Source organism: Molossus molossus, unplaced genomic scaffold, assembly GCF_014108415.1.
Source record: "Molossus molossus isolate mMolMol1 unplaced genomic scaffold, mMolMol1.p scaffold_m16_p_8, whole genome shotgun sequence".
In the NCBI taxonomy this organism is placed as follows: Eukaryota; Metazoa; Chordata; class Mammalia; order Chiroptera; family Molossidae; genus Molossus; species Molossus molossus.
Window position 1 is genome coordinate 48,291,541 of NW_023425402.1, and position 19,033 is coordinate 48,310,573.

The window sequence follows — 19,033 nt, forward strand, 5'->3', positions numbered from 1 at the left end:
CTTTAAGGAAATGCTATTTAAATAACGTTCCATAGTTTTAAAAAATAGTCCTCACAGAAGCAACACAACTATGATGATGTCATCTCCGGGCCGAATGCAGCTCAAACATCGAGGCTTGGGTCTGACTAGCCCTGTGTGAGCAGCGACACCCCGACACACATTCTGGGGGTTTCTGACGACTGGGCACTGGCTTCCCTCCTCAGCCACCGATTGTCTCCATCTTTGTAAAGGCTACAGGAGTTTCATTTAACTAGAGTGTTCAGTAAATTGCAGCAGAGTTCAAGCATCTTTTATAGATTCGTTAAGCCACTGATCTGCCTTCCAGTGCTTGTAGTCGTGCCCAGCTCTGGCCCGCAGCCTGTGTTTGCAGAGAATGCAACAGACTGATGTTTGTCATCTCCAAAGGCAGTCGGTCAGTGGACATCAGATTCTACGGGTCTGTCATTACACAGCCACGGGAAGAGTGGATTGTAAAATAGGGAATGTCCCCTTCTCAGCCTGAACTGTTGGGGCAGATATTAAGTGGTCATCTGCAGGAAGATTTTCTTTATTCCATCCTAATCCTCAATAACATAAACAAAGAACAAGGAGCCCAAGGAACAAAGAACTACACATGGTTTGCCCCGTTCACACTTCTGCTTATGTGAACAAACCAGAGGCACTGAGGTGGGGAGAAATAAAAATAACCACAGGTGTGCCTACCGTGGGCCCCTCCTGCATGTGGCACTCTGGGGTGTATTAGGGTTCGAACCCAGACACTGCAAGTGTACAAGAGAAACTCTGGACTCACACGGCTACCTTAAAATATCTCAAGGCAAGCCACCTGGCCTGGCTTCTGCACACACTTATTTAGACAGCATTTTTAACAAAGCATTTGAATCAACAAAGCATAACTACAGTCCTAGGAAAATGCACAATTATTCTCTCATGGTTTCTCTGGACAGTGCACTAAGTCCTCTCAGAAATGTCTCCTTGCCCTGGTCTTTATGAATATAATAATATCTCCTGACACCTTCCTTTAAATGTCAGGCACGAGGAGGAACTCTGCTCGAGGTAGCTGATGATAGGAGAAGTGCATCAAAATGGCCCATTCGATAATTCTCTAAATGCTCATTCTCCAGATGAACCTGAACACTGAGCAACAAGGTGAGAAGCTGGCAATGCAAGTGACTGGATGGAGGCGGAGAACACATGTCCTAAATAACTAGATCCCTTCCTGACCACTGGTTTCACTGACAGGGAGCCGGACAAGGACCTCGAAGCACGCACATTCATCACTGTGCAGCCGCAGTCACCGGGACACATCGTAGCTGATGCAATCTGACACCGTGGTTAATGTTAAAAGGGAGCGTGCCTTTGAGATGGATTGGATAATTACTGGCAGTTCAGATGAGAAAAACCTGATTTAAGTGTATAGTATTAGCAATCACCACCAGAAGGACGGCTAAAGATGGGCTATGTCTGAAAATTAACGTTCAAGTATATACTGTATGTCAATAGCCCTGTGCATTGATCTCCGAGGGTCTGGATTCAGATCTATTAAAAATCCCCTTCTTCCTTCAGCTCATTGAAAAAAAAAAACACAAAAAAACAGATTGGGACTTGAAGCTGTTTGAATTTTTATCGTATCTTCATATTTCATCTAAAATGTCTAATATTGTTCAGAAGTTGACATCCATTCTGGGAAGTTGATCAGAATTACTTCTCTGTTTCCTCCACAACCTCCCAAAATGTAGCCCATTAAAAACAAGATGTGGTAGCTGTTGCTTTCTCTCAGTACACAGTCCCTTGCCCCATGGTGTTTGTGTCCCAGGCGCCCCTCAGAGCAGCATTTCTCAAGTGGCATTCAAGTGTTCTCGGAAACAAAAAGACCACGTGTCTCCCCCAGAGTTGCTGGTGGCTTCCTAGGGCATGGCGTCCCACTCGGCCTGAAGTCCTCTGGCTTTCTTCAGGAGCCTAAGCATCACTTTAACCTGACCTACATCTTACTTCACTGGCCAGACTCTCCTGCTTAACCCCAGCCTCGATGTGTTTCACAGGGCTAACTAACACCTTGCCCTTCCTCTGCTACTGCGTTTTTCCTAGGTTCTCATTTTCAGCAGCTCACCGGAATTCCATCCCATATTTCAAGACACCAGAGAAGAAAACCACTGGGTTCGTTGTTCTCTCCCCAGAGTTCCTCTGTTTGTTGTGACCCGAAGGGAACTGCGCCACTGGCCTGCCGGCTGAAGCCTGGGAAGCAGGGCCACCCTACATGCAGGCACAGTTCCAAGAGACACCGCAGAAGCAAAGCAATCATCATACAGGGAGACAGACCCAACAGGCTCCTTGGTGTCCCCAACCGAAAAAAAAAACAAGGTGAATCCATGGGAAGAACTCTGGTGCTCTGTGGGCACATTTACTTGTCAATCAAGAATATTTGCAAGCAACTGGCAGAAGCAAGCCTGTGGCCTGAGCTTCTGGCAGTCCAGGGACATTAATTACAAGTAATTTCTTAACGTCCTTCCCCAAACCTTCATGAATGATAGCCATTTTGCAAATTAAATCTTGCAGATGTTTAAAGGTAAAAAGTAGACAGGTGAATCACTAGATTAACAGGGCAACTGTTACACTACTAGGTTCTGTAATTAAGTCTGAAACTGAGAACCTTTCCCAGGATATATTCAAGTTTAATAAAAAGACCAACAGTCTAACCCTGGCCGGTATGGCTCAGTGGTAAGAGCCTCACCCATGGAACAAAGAGTCCCGGGTTTGATTCTGGCCAAGGGTACATACCTCAGTTGCGGTTTGTCCCCGGCCCCAGTTGGGTGGCAACCAATTGATGTGTCTCTCTCACATTGATGTTTCTCTTTCTCTTTCTTCTTTCTGCTGTCCCTCCAGCTCTATCTGAAGATTAATGTAAAATTATCCTCGGGTGAGGATTAAAAAAAAAAAAGACCAACAGTCTAAATAAAACTCCAAATAATATGATGATATGTGCTAAGTAGCAACAGGTTCTTCCAAAAGAGATCTCTTCTAAGAAGAGATGGCTGTGTACCCAGGAATATAGTTTGAAAGTAAAAGAAATGCTTATTATACAATATCCCCTCATTGAATATTTGTCATTATTATCATGACTGTTAGATCTTAATGACATAATATGCAAGTGGTGTTTGTTTATATTGCCATTTTATTCATTTTTTTTCTTTTATTGGTTTTAGAGACAGAGGAAGTGAGAGGGAGAGAGAGATAGAAACATCAATGAGAGAGAACATCGACTGGCCACCTCCTGTATGCCGCCCACTGGGGATTTGACGCACAACTTGGGCATGTGCCCTGACCAGGAATCGAACCGGCGACCTCTTGGTACACAGGTCAATGCTCAACCACTGAGCCACACCGGCCGGACTCACCATTTTATTTTTAATTCATCCTTATCTCTTATCCACATAGGTTTCTTCCCACTACGGTTTGTTGGGGGAACAGCAACATTATAATTTTGAAGAAGTATTTCTATCTATTCTTGTCTCAAATTATATAAAAACTAGAACAAGGAAGCAACATTTTTGTACTCCTGGGAATCTGTGTCTATTACTAAAGTATCAATGCCACTAATCCATAAAGGACACTATAAATTTGAGATCTGAACAAGGACAGAAAAGAAGCATCCTTGACATTGCCTGCCTGAGCCATCTGTCTTGAGTTTTGATTTCCTGCTTGATTTTCGGACATTAGTTTAGAAGCCAGGATATTTCCTCTGCAGAAGGAAAAAAACAAACACAGGATATTTGTAAATGACTACTATTTGTAGTCCTGTTTGTTACTCTCACTCTTATAGGGATAATGGTTACAAGGCATTACTGTACTCCCTTAGTAAAGAGTATGTTTAAGTGTCTGCTATTGTGCCAAGTAAAACTGGTATTAGTTGGACTAAACACTTCAGCATCTCCTGCGAAACCACGAAGCAGTCTCTGCAATTTTCCAGCTCCTAGGTGAAGAACTAGGCTAGAAATCTTCTCAAGTTTTTCTCTACTTGTGGCCTCAAAGGGGGCTGGGAAGAGAGTGAGCTCTTAGTTCCCTGACAAGTCTCTCGTGCATCTAGTAATGAGATTGACATCCCATTGTTCAGCCAATGCCCAGAGACTACAAAAGTATTTTTCTTACCCACTGCTTCAAAAATTTTTGAGGCAGCAGTTGAGCCTGTTGGGGATAAGGATTCCACAAAATAGAATTATTAATTAACACTATCCGCTTCTTAGAGCCGACATCCTGAAATGTGTAAGCCCGTAGTTAGGTTCATTAAATGGATCGGCTGTGCTCTCCGTCCTCCCCTAGCAGGCACATGGTGAAGAAAGCCTACCTTCCTGCAGCAGTCCAAACAACTCTTCAAATAGCATTTTACATGTGGTTTACAAATGTACGCTACATGCCATAAAGGGGTCAGTGGACTTCAACCCATCCCACCTTGCTTCACCATGCCAGGGTTTGTAAGAGAGGGGTGTGACAGTCCTAATCTACCCCATCAAATGAACCCAGAGAGAAAGAAGGTTCGAGAAGCAAATGAAATTTTAAAAAGTCACTTTTCAGGGGGCCTTCATTTTGAGCGTCGGGCTATTTTTGTCCTTGTTTTTAGCAGAAAATCAGTCCCTGCTTCTATCCCCAAGCATTTGTGAGAGGATAGCAGGGGAATCTCAGGCACAGCTGTCCAATTTACATTCACAAATGCAGGTGTTGCTCAGACACAAAGCAGAGGTCAGCTGAATACTGCTCCTAATTAGCTACCTTTTCTGCAAGGATTTTTCTTTGTGAAGAAACGCATGCAATTTGGGTTCAACTTAGAGACCATTTTTAGATCCCAGCATGCTACCCACCAAGAAGCGGGCTGTCATTATAAAGCATAATTTACAGCATAGTTAATTTTACATGTTTTTTTTTTTTTCATCTACATCATACCTAAGGCAAAATTCTCTTCTGCACACACATTATTCACTCTGTTTTCCATCCACTTCTCAATATTTCAAAGTGTAGAATTTAGCTAGAAAATCTTTTATTTCGGAACGGGAAAAATTCTGCCCTTTTTCTAAGATTAAGAAAGTCCACAATTTTCATAATGAGGACTAAAGACTTTGTTAAATGATACAAGAGAAATGGCTATTTGCTATTGTCTTCAGTGGGGAACACCCTGGGGCTCATTACGACAGTTCTTAGAAATGGCAGGATGGAGACTGGTATCTAATATAATCCATTAGGAAACTCAAGCCCTAAATGAAATGACCACAAAATCCTATCTGGTCACAGAAATGCAGCAGCTGTACATGTTTATTGTAATACAATAGGATATTGTTACGAGATAACACTCTTAAAATTTTAAAAAAAAAGAATCCAGCCAGTGATGTGACCAGTTTATTTCTCTATTTGAAAAACGAGAACATATATAGTGTGGCAGAGCGTTGGATACATAAATAAGCATGAAGATTGCAGAGAAGACAGACGCTGCATGTACACTAATGGGCTGCTGGGATCAACCGTCAAACTTCAAGCCACTGTGACTCCCAGGTTTTACAGGATGTTCAAAGATCTAGCCCAATAACTGTTTGCAAGAAGTGAAGGGAATGCTTCTCCTCCTCCAGCTGACTTAAAAGTATTCCAAATGCTAATTCTCATCATGGTTCCCATTTATCCATTTTCCAAAACTGTATGTTATGGAAGTTTAAATTCAGTTTGATCTTACACTTTATAATGATGCAATATTACATATGATGTATAATGGTGTAAATTTATATATGGTATTATTTTATATGGTTATATATATATAAAATTCAAGGCTGTTTTCTAATTGAGTCAGATGCCTTCTTCAAAGGCGTACTAAAGTAAAGCCACTTTGCAAAGTAGAACATGTATCACCAGGATGGTGACAAATTCATCTTGCTGGATTTGCTTCACTATAGGCAGTCTATCAAGATTCAGATCCTTAACCCTTCAGAATCATGGAAAGACAAAAACCCCTGTTCTCCAGCCATCTTCTAGGATGGAATGCAAAGTATTTTGTTGTGGTAAGTAGGGCTTTGAAGACAAAAGTGCTGGGTCCATTCCTGTGATCATTACCCTAGTGTTCAGCATTCAAAACAGGAGCCCCAGGGTCTCAGAGATCATTTAATCCCCGTATATTAAAGCAACCCATGTCTCCCATGCGTTGTTCTAAGCACCCTCCTCTGAAGTCTCTCCGGCCCCACCCAAGGGAAACTGACTGTCCCCAAAGAACTGCAAACAGTTTCCTTACTTGCCTTCCTGTTCCAGTGAAGATTATGAGCCTAATTCTTTGAGACTGCTACTAAATTCCACCCTACTGAATCCTGCAGCCTAATTCTTTCAGCATTATGCTTTTTGGCAGAAATGATGTGACCCAAATTTGCAGGAGATAATTTGCTGCAACAGTGCTTCTTGTAATGCAATGAGCCCGAGATTAGCATTTCAGGATTGCAAATATCAGACTTAAAAATAATAATTGTTTGCTTCAAGAAAGGACAGATTTTGCTCTTGTATTATGGAAATGGAAATGCTCAGCAAAGTGTGGACAGTTTTATGAATTAAGGAAGCTTTACAGATCAATGGAAAATAATCAAGAACTAGCAATTTACTTTAGTAATTGGTGGCAAAATGCTGTAGAGGTTCTTTAAAGATTAAGAAATTAGCTGTGTGGATGGGTGTGGGAATTGTAAAAACATCATGCATTCCATTTCCCATCAGTGGTGGCTAATACTATTCTAAAAGGACATTTTCAAATCTGAGATGTCTTCAAACAAACAAAAGAAACGACTATGACTATAGCCGTTCCTGTGTTCACCCACCATGCTTCTCACAAATGCTTGGCTATGTGAGCAATGCTGGTTCATGTACTCATTCTTTTCCCTTTTCTCAATATCAATCAACGTTAATATAAGGTGTCAAGAGAGCCTTGACGTGTTTCTTGATTAAAATTTGTGGATCAGATTTTGGAAAGAGCCAGAGCAATATTCCCATTGGGAACAAGTATTAAACTGAGTAGACTAAAGCTTCCTGGCTATGCACCTATGGCTAGCTTCTCAGCCTTTATAAGAAATCTCTACCACTGACCTTTCAAGATTCTAGTCTACTGCATTCTACTGCAAGAGAGTACTGTCACTCGGGATACCAGCTGCAATCACCATGTCCTCATCAGATTCATTCACCCTCTCAGAATGCAAACACCAAGACAAGAGAAACTGAAGAACAGGTTATTATACATTAGAAGGGGATTCCTTATTCCAAAAGGTTAAGTATGGCAGAGAAAGAGAACAGAACAAAACAGAAAGAATAAAAGGTGCGCAGTGTTTTCAGCTAGAGGCTAAGAGGCACATGCGCACGAGGGCTGGTGAGGCCTGCGTGGCCGCCTCTCCCTACGTGCTCTTACCTTGTTTCTCTTGAAGTAGGCTCGTCGGCAGGCTGCAAAGCACTTCTCGCTGCAGAAGCTTTTCACCTCGCTTCCCATACTCAGGGAATAGCGCTTGATTCCCACTTTCTGGCACCAGGCACACATTATTTGTACATTTGACACATCATCTTCTATAACAAAAGTATAAGAAAAATGTTCATATCAGAAGCAAACATCCCTTCAAACTTAGACACACCCTGAACCTGAAAGAGCTACTCGAGGTCTGATTTTACTCTCCGCGCCTCACCAGTGTCTGGCCTGGGAGAGTAGCCAGCTATTCGTGGGAAGACTTCGTGCTTATTTTTTATTTTTTTTCTTCCCCTTTTTTTCGATTGGCTTTTAAGTTTCCAAAAGACATCATTTACTCAAAAACCAGAGCATGATTACAGAGCCATGAAAGTTCCTAGGGTTTCTTAGCCTGGTCAAAATGCTTATTCTGCCTGGTTAAACCAGCCTCAGTACTAATGAAGTTTATAAAATGACCCATTCTCATCGGTACCGCTGAAAGCCTGAGAGATCCACACTGGATGGGACACCACACCCCTATATGTGATGTCCTGATCCGAAGCTTGACGTCAGGAGCCAGGATCAGTCTTGTTCCCTATTGAATGTTACATATGGGATATTGTTTATTCTTGCAATATAATGATTCCCAAATGATATGAATAGTCCAAACAGGGAAGATCTGAGTGGCCCGATTCTGCTGATGGAAAGGTAGTCCCCTGGCTCCCGCGGTAATCTCCTGTGATGCATCCTTCCCACACAGGGATCCCGCGCCTGATTTAATTCTTCTCCATGTGTGTGGTTCATGGTCCCTGGATGGAGGGATAGTAATGGGGTGTCAGCCATGAGACCTGAGGTCACATGATGCCCAGATCACTCTTAGCCAGATTGGCGGTCCTCACACCTCCGATAGGACCTATTACCCATGTCATGGGGATTCTCAGAATGATGTTAGGTGGTATGCCCAAAATTTCAATATTTAAAATACTGTATTTCTTTTCCTTTGTAAGAAAAGAAACTTAAGTAGTATAACAAATCCATGATATCACAAATACTACTGCTTAAAACAAATAAAGGCTTTTAAAGTGAGTCAGTTAATAAAATGTAATAGCAAACTGCAGTGCAGGTAGTAAGAAGTTATGACAAGCATGTGATGGTGATATTCAAATGACTGAAGTCTGGACAACTTTGGAGGGGGTCTAAAAGGAAACTTTAAGCAAAAGTCTAAGAAATATTTCTTTACTGTCTCCTATAGGCCTTTGCTATATCTTGAATTTTCTTGTTCCTCCCAAAGGACAAAGTGTGTCTCTGACTGATTGCCACTATTTAGCCACATCTCTTTGTCCTTCATGAATTTTTTTTTTTTTTTTTTTTTTTTTGTACTAACCCAGACTCGTGCTCCAGACATGAATGGTAATCACAAAATCCCCAACAAGCTCTGGTATAGTGTTGTCTGATTTCTGAATAAAATCCCCCAAAGACTAATTGCTAAGCAAGGCCTGGTCTATGAGCTGTTGACATGTTCATGGCTCATAGAGTCTGTCATTCAATCATTCCATTTCCAGGGGAAAGATTTAGTTTGAGGCAGTGCGGTCATCAGCCTGCAAAATTAGAAGCAAACTAATTTGAAGTGCAGTGATATGGCTTTTCCCCCTGAGTATCATCACTCAGAACCATGCACAGCATTTTATTTACCTTAATGGAATATTGTCCTTTTAATTACCATTTTTATTTTACAATTACATATTGTAATTTATTATTAATTATAATAAATGAGACAGTGTAAAGTGACCTTTGATGTTAATCATACATTTCTTATAACATAAGTTTCTTTAAAAGGAGTCAACATGAGTTCAAATGTCATACAATTACTGTACTTAATAATTTGTTCTATTCAAAGTCAGCTCTATTTGTATTTTGTATGATCTCTAATATGGCATCTGTCTATAGTCATTTTAAATGGTATGAAGAATTAACAAAACTCTATAATTTACATTAAAGTGCAAAGGAGTTTTATTAAGTTATATTAGAAATGGTATACTTTTTAAATAATCGTCTGTCATTATTAAACTAACTAGCACTAATAGTTTATGATATTCTCAATCGATTAGCTGCTTTAAAATCTTAAATTCCTGAAGAAGAAAAAAAGGTAATACAGCAGAACTCTCACAAATGATCCGGTGGTAATAAACTTGACTCTGGTGAAATCTGTAAGGAAAAACATTTTAGGGGGAAATTATTTGGCCTCAGAGTTCAAAGAGGAGAACCCACTTCCCAAGAAGGAACTTTAGGACATGCGTTAGGTTCCCCTTGTTGTTTCTTCCTTTAAGTGGTCTGGTTTGGAAAACAAAACATACAAGATTTTTAGTCCTTGGCCTTTCACTGTACTGGACTAAAACAGATGACAAAGAACAGAGTGCAAAGCTGTTACAGGGCAGGCACCCAGCCTGCGCTCCGGCCTGCCCGGAGGAACGATGCTTGGGGCAAAAAGGCAGCTCGCAGGTCTTCCTCAGCTTCACTCCTTCATCACCAGCCAGATCATTTGTCATTTTATAAGGGAAGGCAAGGATACTTTCTTACAAACAATAGACCTAACAAATGAACAAAGAGTAACATTTTAAAGCAGGTAATTTTTAGAAATCATTTGTACCACAAAGTAACAATGTGGGTAGATAAAACAACAACAACAAATTGTGTTCTGTTATATCTGGAAACTGGAAAAATCTGAGAATGGTGGTTAGCATCTGCCTTGTTTAATAATTCAGTATCCCCATCCGTTTTTCATGAAACTCCACTTCATAAGGGCAACACTTGGAAAAACTTCCATCAGATTTCTCTTTTGCTGTCATCAAGCTGTGATCAGTAGCTAATGCTCCAAAGAAGAGTCAGATAAGTGGATTATTCCAAAAACTCAAGAGAACATTTTTAGATATCTCAGGTATTCTAGACTTATGAAAGTCATTTTTTATTAACAGTATATTTAGGAAACTCAGGAAGATCTGTAATTATATACATTAATTTTGTCAGCTAAAACACAGCTCAAAATTCTGCCATCAGACATGAAATGGTGTCCCCTCTTAAATAGTGTGACTGTACCCCTAGAAAAGTGAGATTTTCTTAAGTACTTAAAGCTAAAGGCATTGGTTCATTCCAACAACCACAATTTTTTTTTTTAACCTGAAACCTGGGACTTATGTACATGCTTTATATTGGCAAAATAGAAGGCCCCAGCACTTTAGTTTTTCTAACTTGATCTGCTTTAAATTTGTTTTATTTTAAAAAATAGTTTTTCAAACTAGGGAAAGCCTGATTTCCTATCTTATATTTAGGTTCAAGGTCTGAGTGGTTAGAGACTTGAGATTACTTCAAAGAAGACTCATGTAACAGATTTTCTTAGGGCCATTGGCCTATGCCGTTTTTGTAATGAACAATGCAACAACTAATGCAAAATATTTGTAGCATTAAATCACATTCCCAAAGTGAATAGCTTTTAAAACATGATAAAAATTTTCATATGATAATGCCATATAAATATACATCAATCAAAATATGTATGTTTTAATTAATCATGAAGTTTGTACTACCTCTTTAGGACTTAATTAAGCAAAATGTTTAGAGCATTTTCCTTCCAATCTAATGTTCAAAGAACTATAGAAAATTATTTGATTTTACATCCCAGAAGGAGAAATTCGGATTCATTGCTCTAACCAAAATCGTGTTTGTTTATCATAGAGCAGAGAAGTATAATATCAAGCATTTCTGGAATGCCTTTGCTGAAGTTGTTTGAGAAACTGCACTACCTGGTGGTTATTAAAAATAGAGACGGCCATCGGTCAGTGCTATTCTAAAGGCATTTGAATTGGCTATGGACATGCATACTAGCGTACCTGACCAGAGCCCAAAGATACTCAGGAGGGCCTTAATGGACCCCAAGTGATTAAACTATAGATTTACCATCCCTTTGTAGCTCTCATGGGAGTCCAAGACTGAGCAAAAAATCTGAAAATATTTGCTAGTGATGTTTCTCTCCTCCAATAGTTCCTAGAATGTCCATGTCCAGATAACCACTTCAAGACTTGAATTATATTTGAGGCAAGTTGCAAGGTAGTCTGAAGTGACTCCTGTGTTTTCTACACACCATGAAATAGAAATATGTCACAGGCAGTACCCTGTCAATCTATTTGTTGGAGCAGCTATATTTAAGAACAGGAATGAAGACATAGCCTGGAAGGCAGGCAAGAAACCAGGGTTAAAGTTTGCTTTCTTTTCAGTTTTTTTTTTTTTTTTTGGAATAACTGAATTCCAAAAACTCTAAGGAAGTCTAGTTTAAGAGTTTTGACAGAGCCCTGTAAAACTTCTGTACAATTTCCTGTGTTCTAGAAGTGAACATTTAAGGATACCCAGAGAAAATTTGGACCACTGAGCCAAAAGGAAACTAATCATAGCTAGCCTAATATTCAGTATTTAATAGGTGCCAGGCACAGTGAAAAATTCTTTAAATCCATCATTTAATCTTAATCACAACCACCACCCCCAGGCAGGTACTATGCCCATTGTGTATACGGGGAGAGTGAGGTTTAGAAGTTAGGTCATTTGCTCCAGATCACACAGCCAGTACATACCACAGCCTGGATGCACACCAGGCCGTCTGCCTTCAGAGCCCAAGCTAAGAGCACAGCCTTTCTAAGCATGGGAGACTGCATACCATCCACGCAGACCTCCCTCTACAGAAAGTACAGAAAGCTGCCACGGGTTCTGCTACTTACACAGGACACTGCTCCAGGACACACTAATAGACAAAGAAAATGGAATCAAAAAGGTCAAAATGTTTTTGAGAAGAAAGCTGAAGTGTAAATCAATATTTGTCAACTGATTTTTTTTAAAAATGCTCTGGCATGTCTGGCTGAGTGGTTAGAGCATCAGCCTGCAGACCAAAGAGTTGTGGGTTTGATTCTGGTCAAGGACATGTACCTCGGGTGCAGTTTGTTCCCCAGCCCTGGTCAGGGTCATGCAGGAGGCAGCCAGTCAATGTGTCTCTCTCATATCAATGTTTCTCTTCCCCTCCCCCACTTTATCTGAAGATAATGGAAAAATATCCTTGGGTGAGAATATAAATAAATAAATAAATAAATAAATAAATAAATAAATAAAGTTGAAGGCCTGGTTTCTTTTTGGTTATGGGACTTGGATTGGCTACAAACATGCTATCTGAACTTTCACTAGCAAGTTCCACTTAAACATTAAATGATGAGAAAGAATCAATACTATCTGAATCTCAGGATACAGTCATTCTACCCACAGGCAAGCAATACTCTTCCCAGCTTTCTCTTTTGTAAGGAGGGATCAACAGTAGGGCATGGATAAGATTGACTTTCCATGTGGGTCAAGTGGAGAATCACTTTTATCTGTCATTTCAAAGCCCCCCACGAAGAATATCCTAGCTTCAAAATTATCTTCAACTGCTCACCAAAATCAAATTCTACCATTAGAGAGTACTTTCTTTGACTAAATACTTATTATATCCCATTAAAACACAAATTCCCTGAAAGCAAGAAGATTCAATACATATGTGTCAAAAATGATTTATGCTTTACAATGAATTGGTTATTCTTTCTGAAAGTTTTCACAGAGAGTGGGGAAAAGGGCTGAGTATAGGGATCTAATGAGAAAGATGGAAGGCAGAGACAGGACAGACTAGGGCACAAGATGCCTCTGGTCACTACTCTGCTGTGTCTAGCTCTGGACCTACAGGTATAACAAGCTGAGGACAGCCAAGTGAAGGCAGAGTGGACAGAAGAAAATACTGTCCGATCATACTGTGGCACAATATAAAATTTTCAGAGTCCCTTTTAGATGTGAATATAAAGCACAGTAGAAGTTGAAGCAGGTGGAAGAAATGGCATATAGCTAGGGATCACTAGGGAAAAAAAGCAACAGGCAGATCCACTTACTACAGTCTCAAGGGGGTGACTTTTTAAAGCAAGTGAGGTAACAGATACACAGTGCTTTGCAGACCTGAGTCACTAGTATTGAAAGACAGTGTGGTGGAGTGCAGAGACATAGAGACAGAGGACATTGGTAAAGTATTAATACTGTCCCTTCTCGTTGTGTAATGTGGGCAAGTCACTTAGGGGACAGTAATGCTCACCCTAAGTATAGCTGTGGTGAGGGTCAAATGAGAAAAAAAGGGAACATTCTATGTGTACATGAACCTTCCTTAGAATTACTGGCGATCAGAGCCCAAAGAAAGGAAAGGTGTTGGTTGTTGTAATCTGGACAGGCCCAGATGCCCAGGCACCAGTCACTTCAATTACATTCCCTCCTATGGATTGCACCTCCAGAACTACTATCTTTGAATACAAAGAACAACCCAGTAATTGGTTAAATTTCACTAACTCAGACTATTTAAGAGTAAAGCCATTAGACTTAATAAAAGCTTCGCATACAGTTATTCTTTCAAAAAATTACTTAACTTGAATTAATAGTTGACAAGGTGTTGCCAAATATATCACAGTACTGCCAGATATTCTGTAATTAATAGATGGGAATTCTTTGTAATTATTACATCAACTATCCACACATGGGTGGATCGAAGTGCCTGAGAAGTCTGCTCTTTTAAAAAGTATTACAGTAACAACTGAAAATGTCTGCCACCTTGGTAACTCAACTATTAAAACTTGCCAAATAATTGCCCTGGCCAGTTTGGCTAGCAGTGTCTCTCTCACATCAATGTTTTTCCTCTCTCTCTCCCTCTCACTCTATCTGAAGATAGACGGAAAAGTGTCCTTGAAGATGAAAAAAAGCCAAATAATAGAGTCTGAATTAATAAAATTGTATTGCACTTCTTGTTAATTAAAAGGATAGATGCAATTAAATGACAGAGGTCCATACAACTATGATAATTGCATTATTTGAAGTAATTTCAAAAATTTAAATAGTCTGCACCTCTCTAACTAGAGTAGTATTTAGCACCAAAATAAAATCTAAACCTGAAATTGGTTCCAATAAGTTAAAGAAATGAGCCCATATTACTCAAAATAACAGAAAAAAGATAAAATTTTAAAATAATTTTCAATTTTCTAATGGAATTTTTCTAGCCATTTTAATGATTTATACATGTATGAAATATATGTGTGTGTGGGATGTATAGATATAGATACAGATACAGATACAGATACAGATATAGATAGGTAAAAATGTGATTGCAGAATGAATTAAACATTTACACGCAGGTGGCTGCACTAGGTAACTGGTCAAGAAAGCTGGCCTGAATGGGACATGGCTCTGCTCCCAGGAGAACAGACAGGAAAGAGTGTGACTCATTACGTGACAGGTAGAATGCGGTCAGAGAGGTTCAGAAATCTGTTAGAGCTCACGGAGCTCAGCATTTGAGTTGGGTCTTAAAGGGTTTGGAGGGGGAGGAATTTCAAGAGAAGGAATAGCAGGAGCCAAGGAGTGGTGGACAGGCTCAAGGATGGGGAGGACTCCTGAAGTCAGGCAGTTGACCAAGACTGTGAGAAGGCAAAAGTAGGAGATTAGACTGGGGCTGGTGGGGCCTGAACAAGGAGTCCCTTGAATGGCTCATCTTTATTCCACAGGTAATAGAGAGCTCTGGAACACTTATCAGTAGGACGTGACAGGACCAGAGATGTGTTGAGAAATGTTACTCTAATAAGGTGTACTAGAATTTGGAAAGATTGGAATCTTGTTCCACATCTAAAAGCCTCAGAAAGCAACATGAGAGCAGGCTCCATGTCTCATTCATCTTTGTGTGTTCAGTGCCTACTACTTAGCAGTGCTTAAACCGTGTTGAGTGAATGAATAAATGGATGGATGGATGGATAGATGATTCAGGGGAAAGAAGATGAAGTTCCAACCCTATAGAGTAACAGTGGAAATGAAAAGAAGATAAACAAGACAAAATCCCATAAAGTGACAAAGCAGTAATTCTCTCTTGAATACCATACTGACTTGGATTCTTTAATAAGACACAAAGTTGCCCTGGCCGGTTTGGCTCAGCGGTTAGAGCGTTGGCCTGCAGTCTAGAGAGACCTGGGTTTGGTTCCTGCTAAGGGCATGTACCTCGGTTGCAGTTTGTCCCCGGCCCTGGTTGGTCGTGCGGGTGGCAGCCACTCGGTGTCCCTTTCACGTCGATTTCTCTCTCTCTCTCTCTCTCTCTCTCTCTCTCTCTCTCTCTCTCTCCCCTTCCCATTCTACCTGAACAAAAAATGGAAAAATGTCCTCTAAACATCTGAGGATAAAAATAAATAAATAAATAAATAAAATAATAAGACACGAAGTCATGTGCCTGCAGCTCCTCAGCATGAACTTGATTATCCCCACAGTTTCACTGATCTGCCAATGAAGGCGTGTCTTCTTGTAAACCTCTTTGCCAACCTCACCTCCACTCCTCAATACTCACGGTAGAAAGTTTGTCTATTCTATGTACTGACCCTAAAAAACCGGAATAAAAGAAAAGGGCAGAACCTGAGAGTAAGGAAAACTGAGTCCTCTATGCAACACTTCCCAAAGCACATGCCACAGAACACCAACCCCATGGGACACTGAAATGGGTGTTAATTTTAAAAAGACTTCCACAGCCAAACATATGTGGAGAACACTGGTAAACAAAGTTAAATAACAGACTCTTTACTGTAAGACTTTTTGTATGTGCAATGCATGTATGATCTTCAAGAGGGAAAAACAGTGTGCTGCAGTTCACCAATTTGACCATGGACATGCCTTTTCACAGAGAGAAGCCCCAAGACTGGGCTTCTGAGAAAGTCTCCCTGGGACACGCTGCTCCACTGCCCTACATTAGCTCTGAAGTACAGGCACTTCCATGTGGGTCATAATTATCAGGGAGGTTTCTTCTCTTTTGCCCAAAATTGGATCTTTCTTGCCAAGAGCCTCCTTTGTCTGCACTGGGCAGAAAGACAAGGCCTGCGGCCATGTGGCCAGTGCTGGACGTGCTGACCATTGCCTACCAGCCCTCAGTAAATACCACCAGACTGGACTAAGACACCCATGGTACACAAAATCCTGTGGTGTCAGCTATATGCATCAAATATAGAGAAGGCACCCTCTTCCTTTCTTACAGGGGAAATGACAGAAATCCCTAAGGTAACGGGAGAGTAATACTGCTCTTGACACTGAATAACTCACATTCGGTGGGTATGATAAGGCGCTCAAGTAAAATCTTGTCCCCCCATCCCTAAGCCCTGGATCTGACTCTCTGACCAATGTAAGAGGCCCAGGGACAATGAAGCTGCAATCGTGGGTTTGCTCTCCACTGGACCTCTCTGTCCTGTATGGCTGAAGACCATTCCCTGAGCCCCAGCAGCTAGCTGACAATTGCACATGATTAGGGACAAGGAGCAAGGTCAAAGACTGTGCACCAGCAAAGCCATCACAGCTGGGAAAGTAATTCCAAGCCCTGCCTGTCCTGCAAACAGGAGCATCATCTCCAAAGAGGTACAACAGCAGTATAACAAAACTAAAGAGTCAAGCTGTTTTACATAGGATGTCAAAGCAAAAAAAAGTATTCCCAACACCTACCACTTATGTGAAGGGCTCATTTTCCCCTCTGAAATCTGGTCATACCATTAATTACACTTACTGGGCCCCACAGTGGTTGACAAATCTCCCCAAAGGGGAAACCTTAATTGTAAGCAAAGGATTCATTTATTCACTCAACTTTGTGCCAGGCACTGCACTAGGACCTAGAAATATGCTACAAACAAGACGGACATGATCCCAGCCCTCAAGGAGCTTTCTATGGCTGCCCCCAGTGTTGAATGTTGAAGTGCAGTAGAAAAGGACCATGGAAAAGCTATGCCTTCTCCCAGGGCTCTGTCGCCACAGAAGCCAGGTGTTCGTGGTGACCACAGAGAGAGCTATCAGCAGCCGCATCATGACTGACCAGAAGGCCAAGTCTCACCTCGGCATTCTAGCCAGTCCTGCCAAGGAGCATACCATGCTGGGACACCATCCCAGGGGAGGCGAACTCACAAGTGAGAGATTCAGGTCAGAGAGACACCTGAAAGGCGTAAAACACTCACATAAAGCGCTTGCTTTTCCCCTCCTCCGCTCCTCCTCTTCTCTTCATGCCCTGAACTACGAGTTCAGCAGATTGAAGAGTAAGAACTTCACTGTACTAACTTTGTTAAAAGAACCAAGGTGAACCTGCTGGAACATTGTCAACGTGATCATTTATTTCCCTCTTCATTCTTCCCATCTTGAAATATCTATTTAGATTTCTTGAATGAGAATAATTAATGATTGAGGGACTCTCTGAAAGGGCTCCATGCCAATCCCTACTCAAGAGTAAGTATGAGACATAGCATGCCAAAACAGCCCAGCTATGGGCAAAGCAGAGGGTCACACCAATGGGAAATCTTTCAGAGTCTTCCTCTCTTCTTCACATTCCCCCTGGGTCATGTCATCTATGGACTCCTGTGACTCCAGTTATCATCCATTAAGATGACTTCCAAACCAAGAATGATCTCTCATAGGATATTATTTCCACCCGCCTCCCAGACATCTTAACTCATCATGTCCAAAGCTGCACATACACCTCTCCCCATAACCTGCCCCTTCACTGTGCTTCCCTTCTCCGTTCTTGGTCCTACCATCCATGCAGTTACCTGCTAGCAGAAATCTGGCATCTTTCCTGCCTCGTCCCTCCCACTTCCCTCCCATATTCTGATTAATCACCAGGTCCTCCTAAATCTTTTCATAATATGTTCATTCATTCATTCATTCATTCATTCATTCATTCATACTTATCAAGTCTACTTATGTACCAGGCACTGTTCCTGGTGCTCCTTCCTCATGGAATTCACTGTTTATTCCAGTGAAGCCACCAACCCCTCTTGCCCAGACTACAGGTGGCCTCCTCTCTCACTCCCATCTAGTCCATTCCCTCCAACTGCACGAAGGGAAGCACAAATTTCACCATTGCTGTCACCTGCTTAAAACCCCTCAGAGGCATCTACTGCCCTCAAGAAGTTTGGAACTCCTTGGCGTGGCCTCCATGACTCCCATGGCCAGGCCGGCCTCTCAGCTTGACTCCTCTCTGGACTCTAGTTTCTTTTACTTTCTTTGAGCTTCTCTTCACTCTGAGCCTTTCTATGGACTGCTTCCTCACCCACAACCTCAAAATCCTTTATATCTTTTCTTCAACCTCACCCTAGGGAGGACTTTCCTGACCTCAAAGTGGTCAGACCCCATAGCACTCTGAACTTGATCATCTTCAGACTTGATTGAGATTTTTAACATTATTTTTTAAACATGTCTCCTCCACCAGACTGTGAGCCACTTAAGACAGAGACCATGTCTGTCTTGTTGACTAAAAGGTAACGTCCACTTTGGGCCTCAGCATAGAAAGGAGAAAAGCAGAATCCTGACTAGGTGCACCTTGGTTGTTTGGGTGCACAGTGGGAGCAGGGGAGCAGGAGGAGCCAAGGGCACCATCTTTAGTAATCACTCAAAACAAAGCTGCCTTAGAGGGAAACACCACTTAAAAGCCCCAGAACAGAATGCAATCGTTATTTCCACTCTCCTTGGCCAAGTCCATGAACTAAGCCTTCTCAGCTTAAT

The 19,033-nt window shown here is 41.3% G+C and overlaps 1 protein-coding gene across 1 annotated transcript in view; it reads right to left on the reverse strand.

The window, feature by feature from the left end:
- Positions 1-19,033, reverse strand: part of LOC118621248 (sine oculis binding protein homolog) — a 161,909-nt gene that overhangs the window by 113,020 nt on the left and 29,856 nt on the right. The window contains exon 4 of the mRNA XM_036248598.1: positions 7,409-7,560. Within this exon, the coding sequence (XP_036104491.1) occupies positions 7,409-7,560 (152 nt within the window). The remainder of the gene's footprint in view (positions 1-7,408; positions 7,561-19,033) is intronic.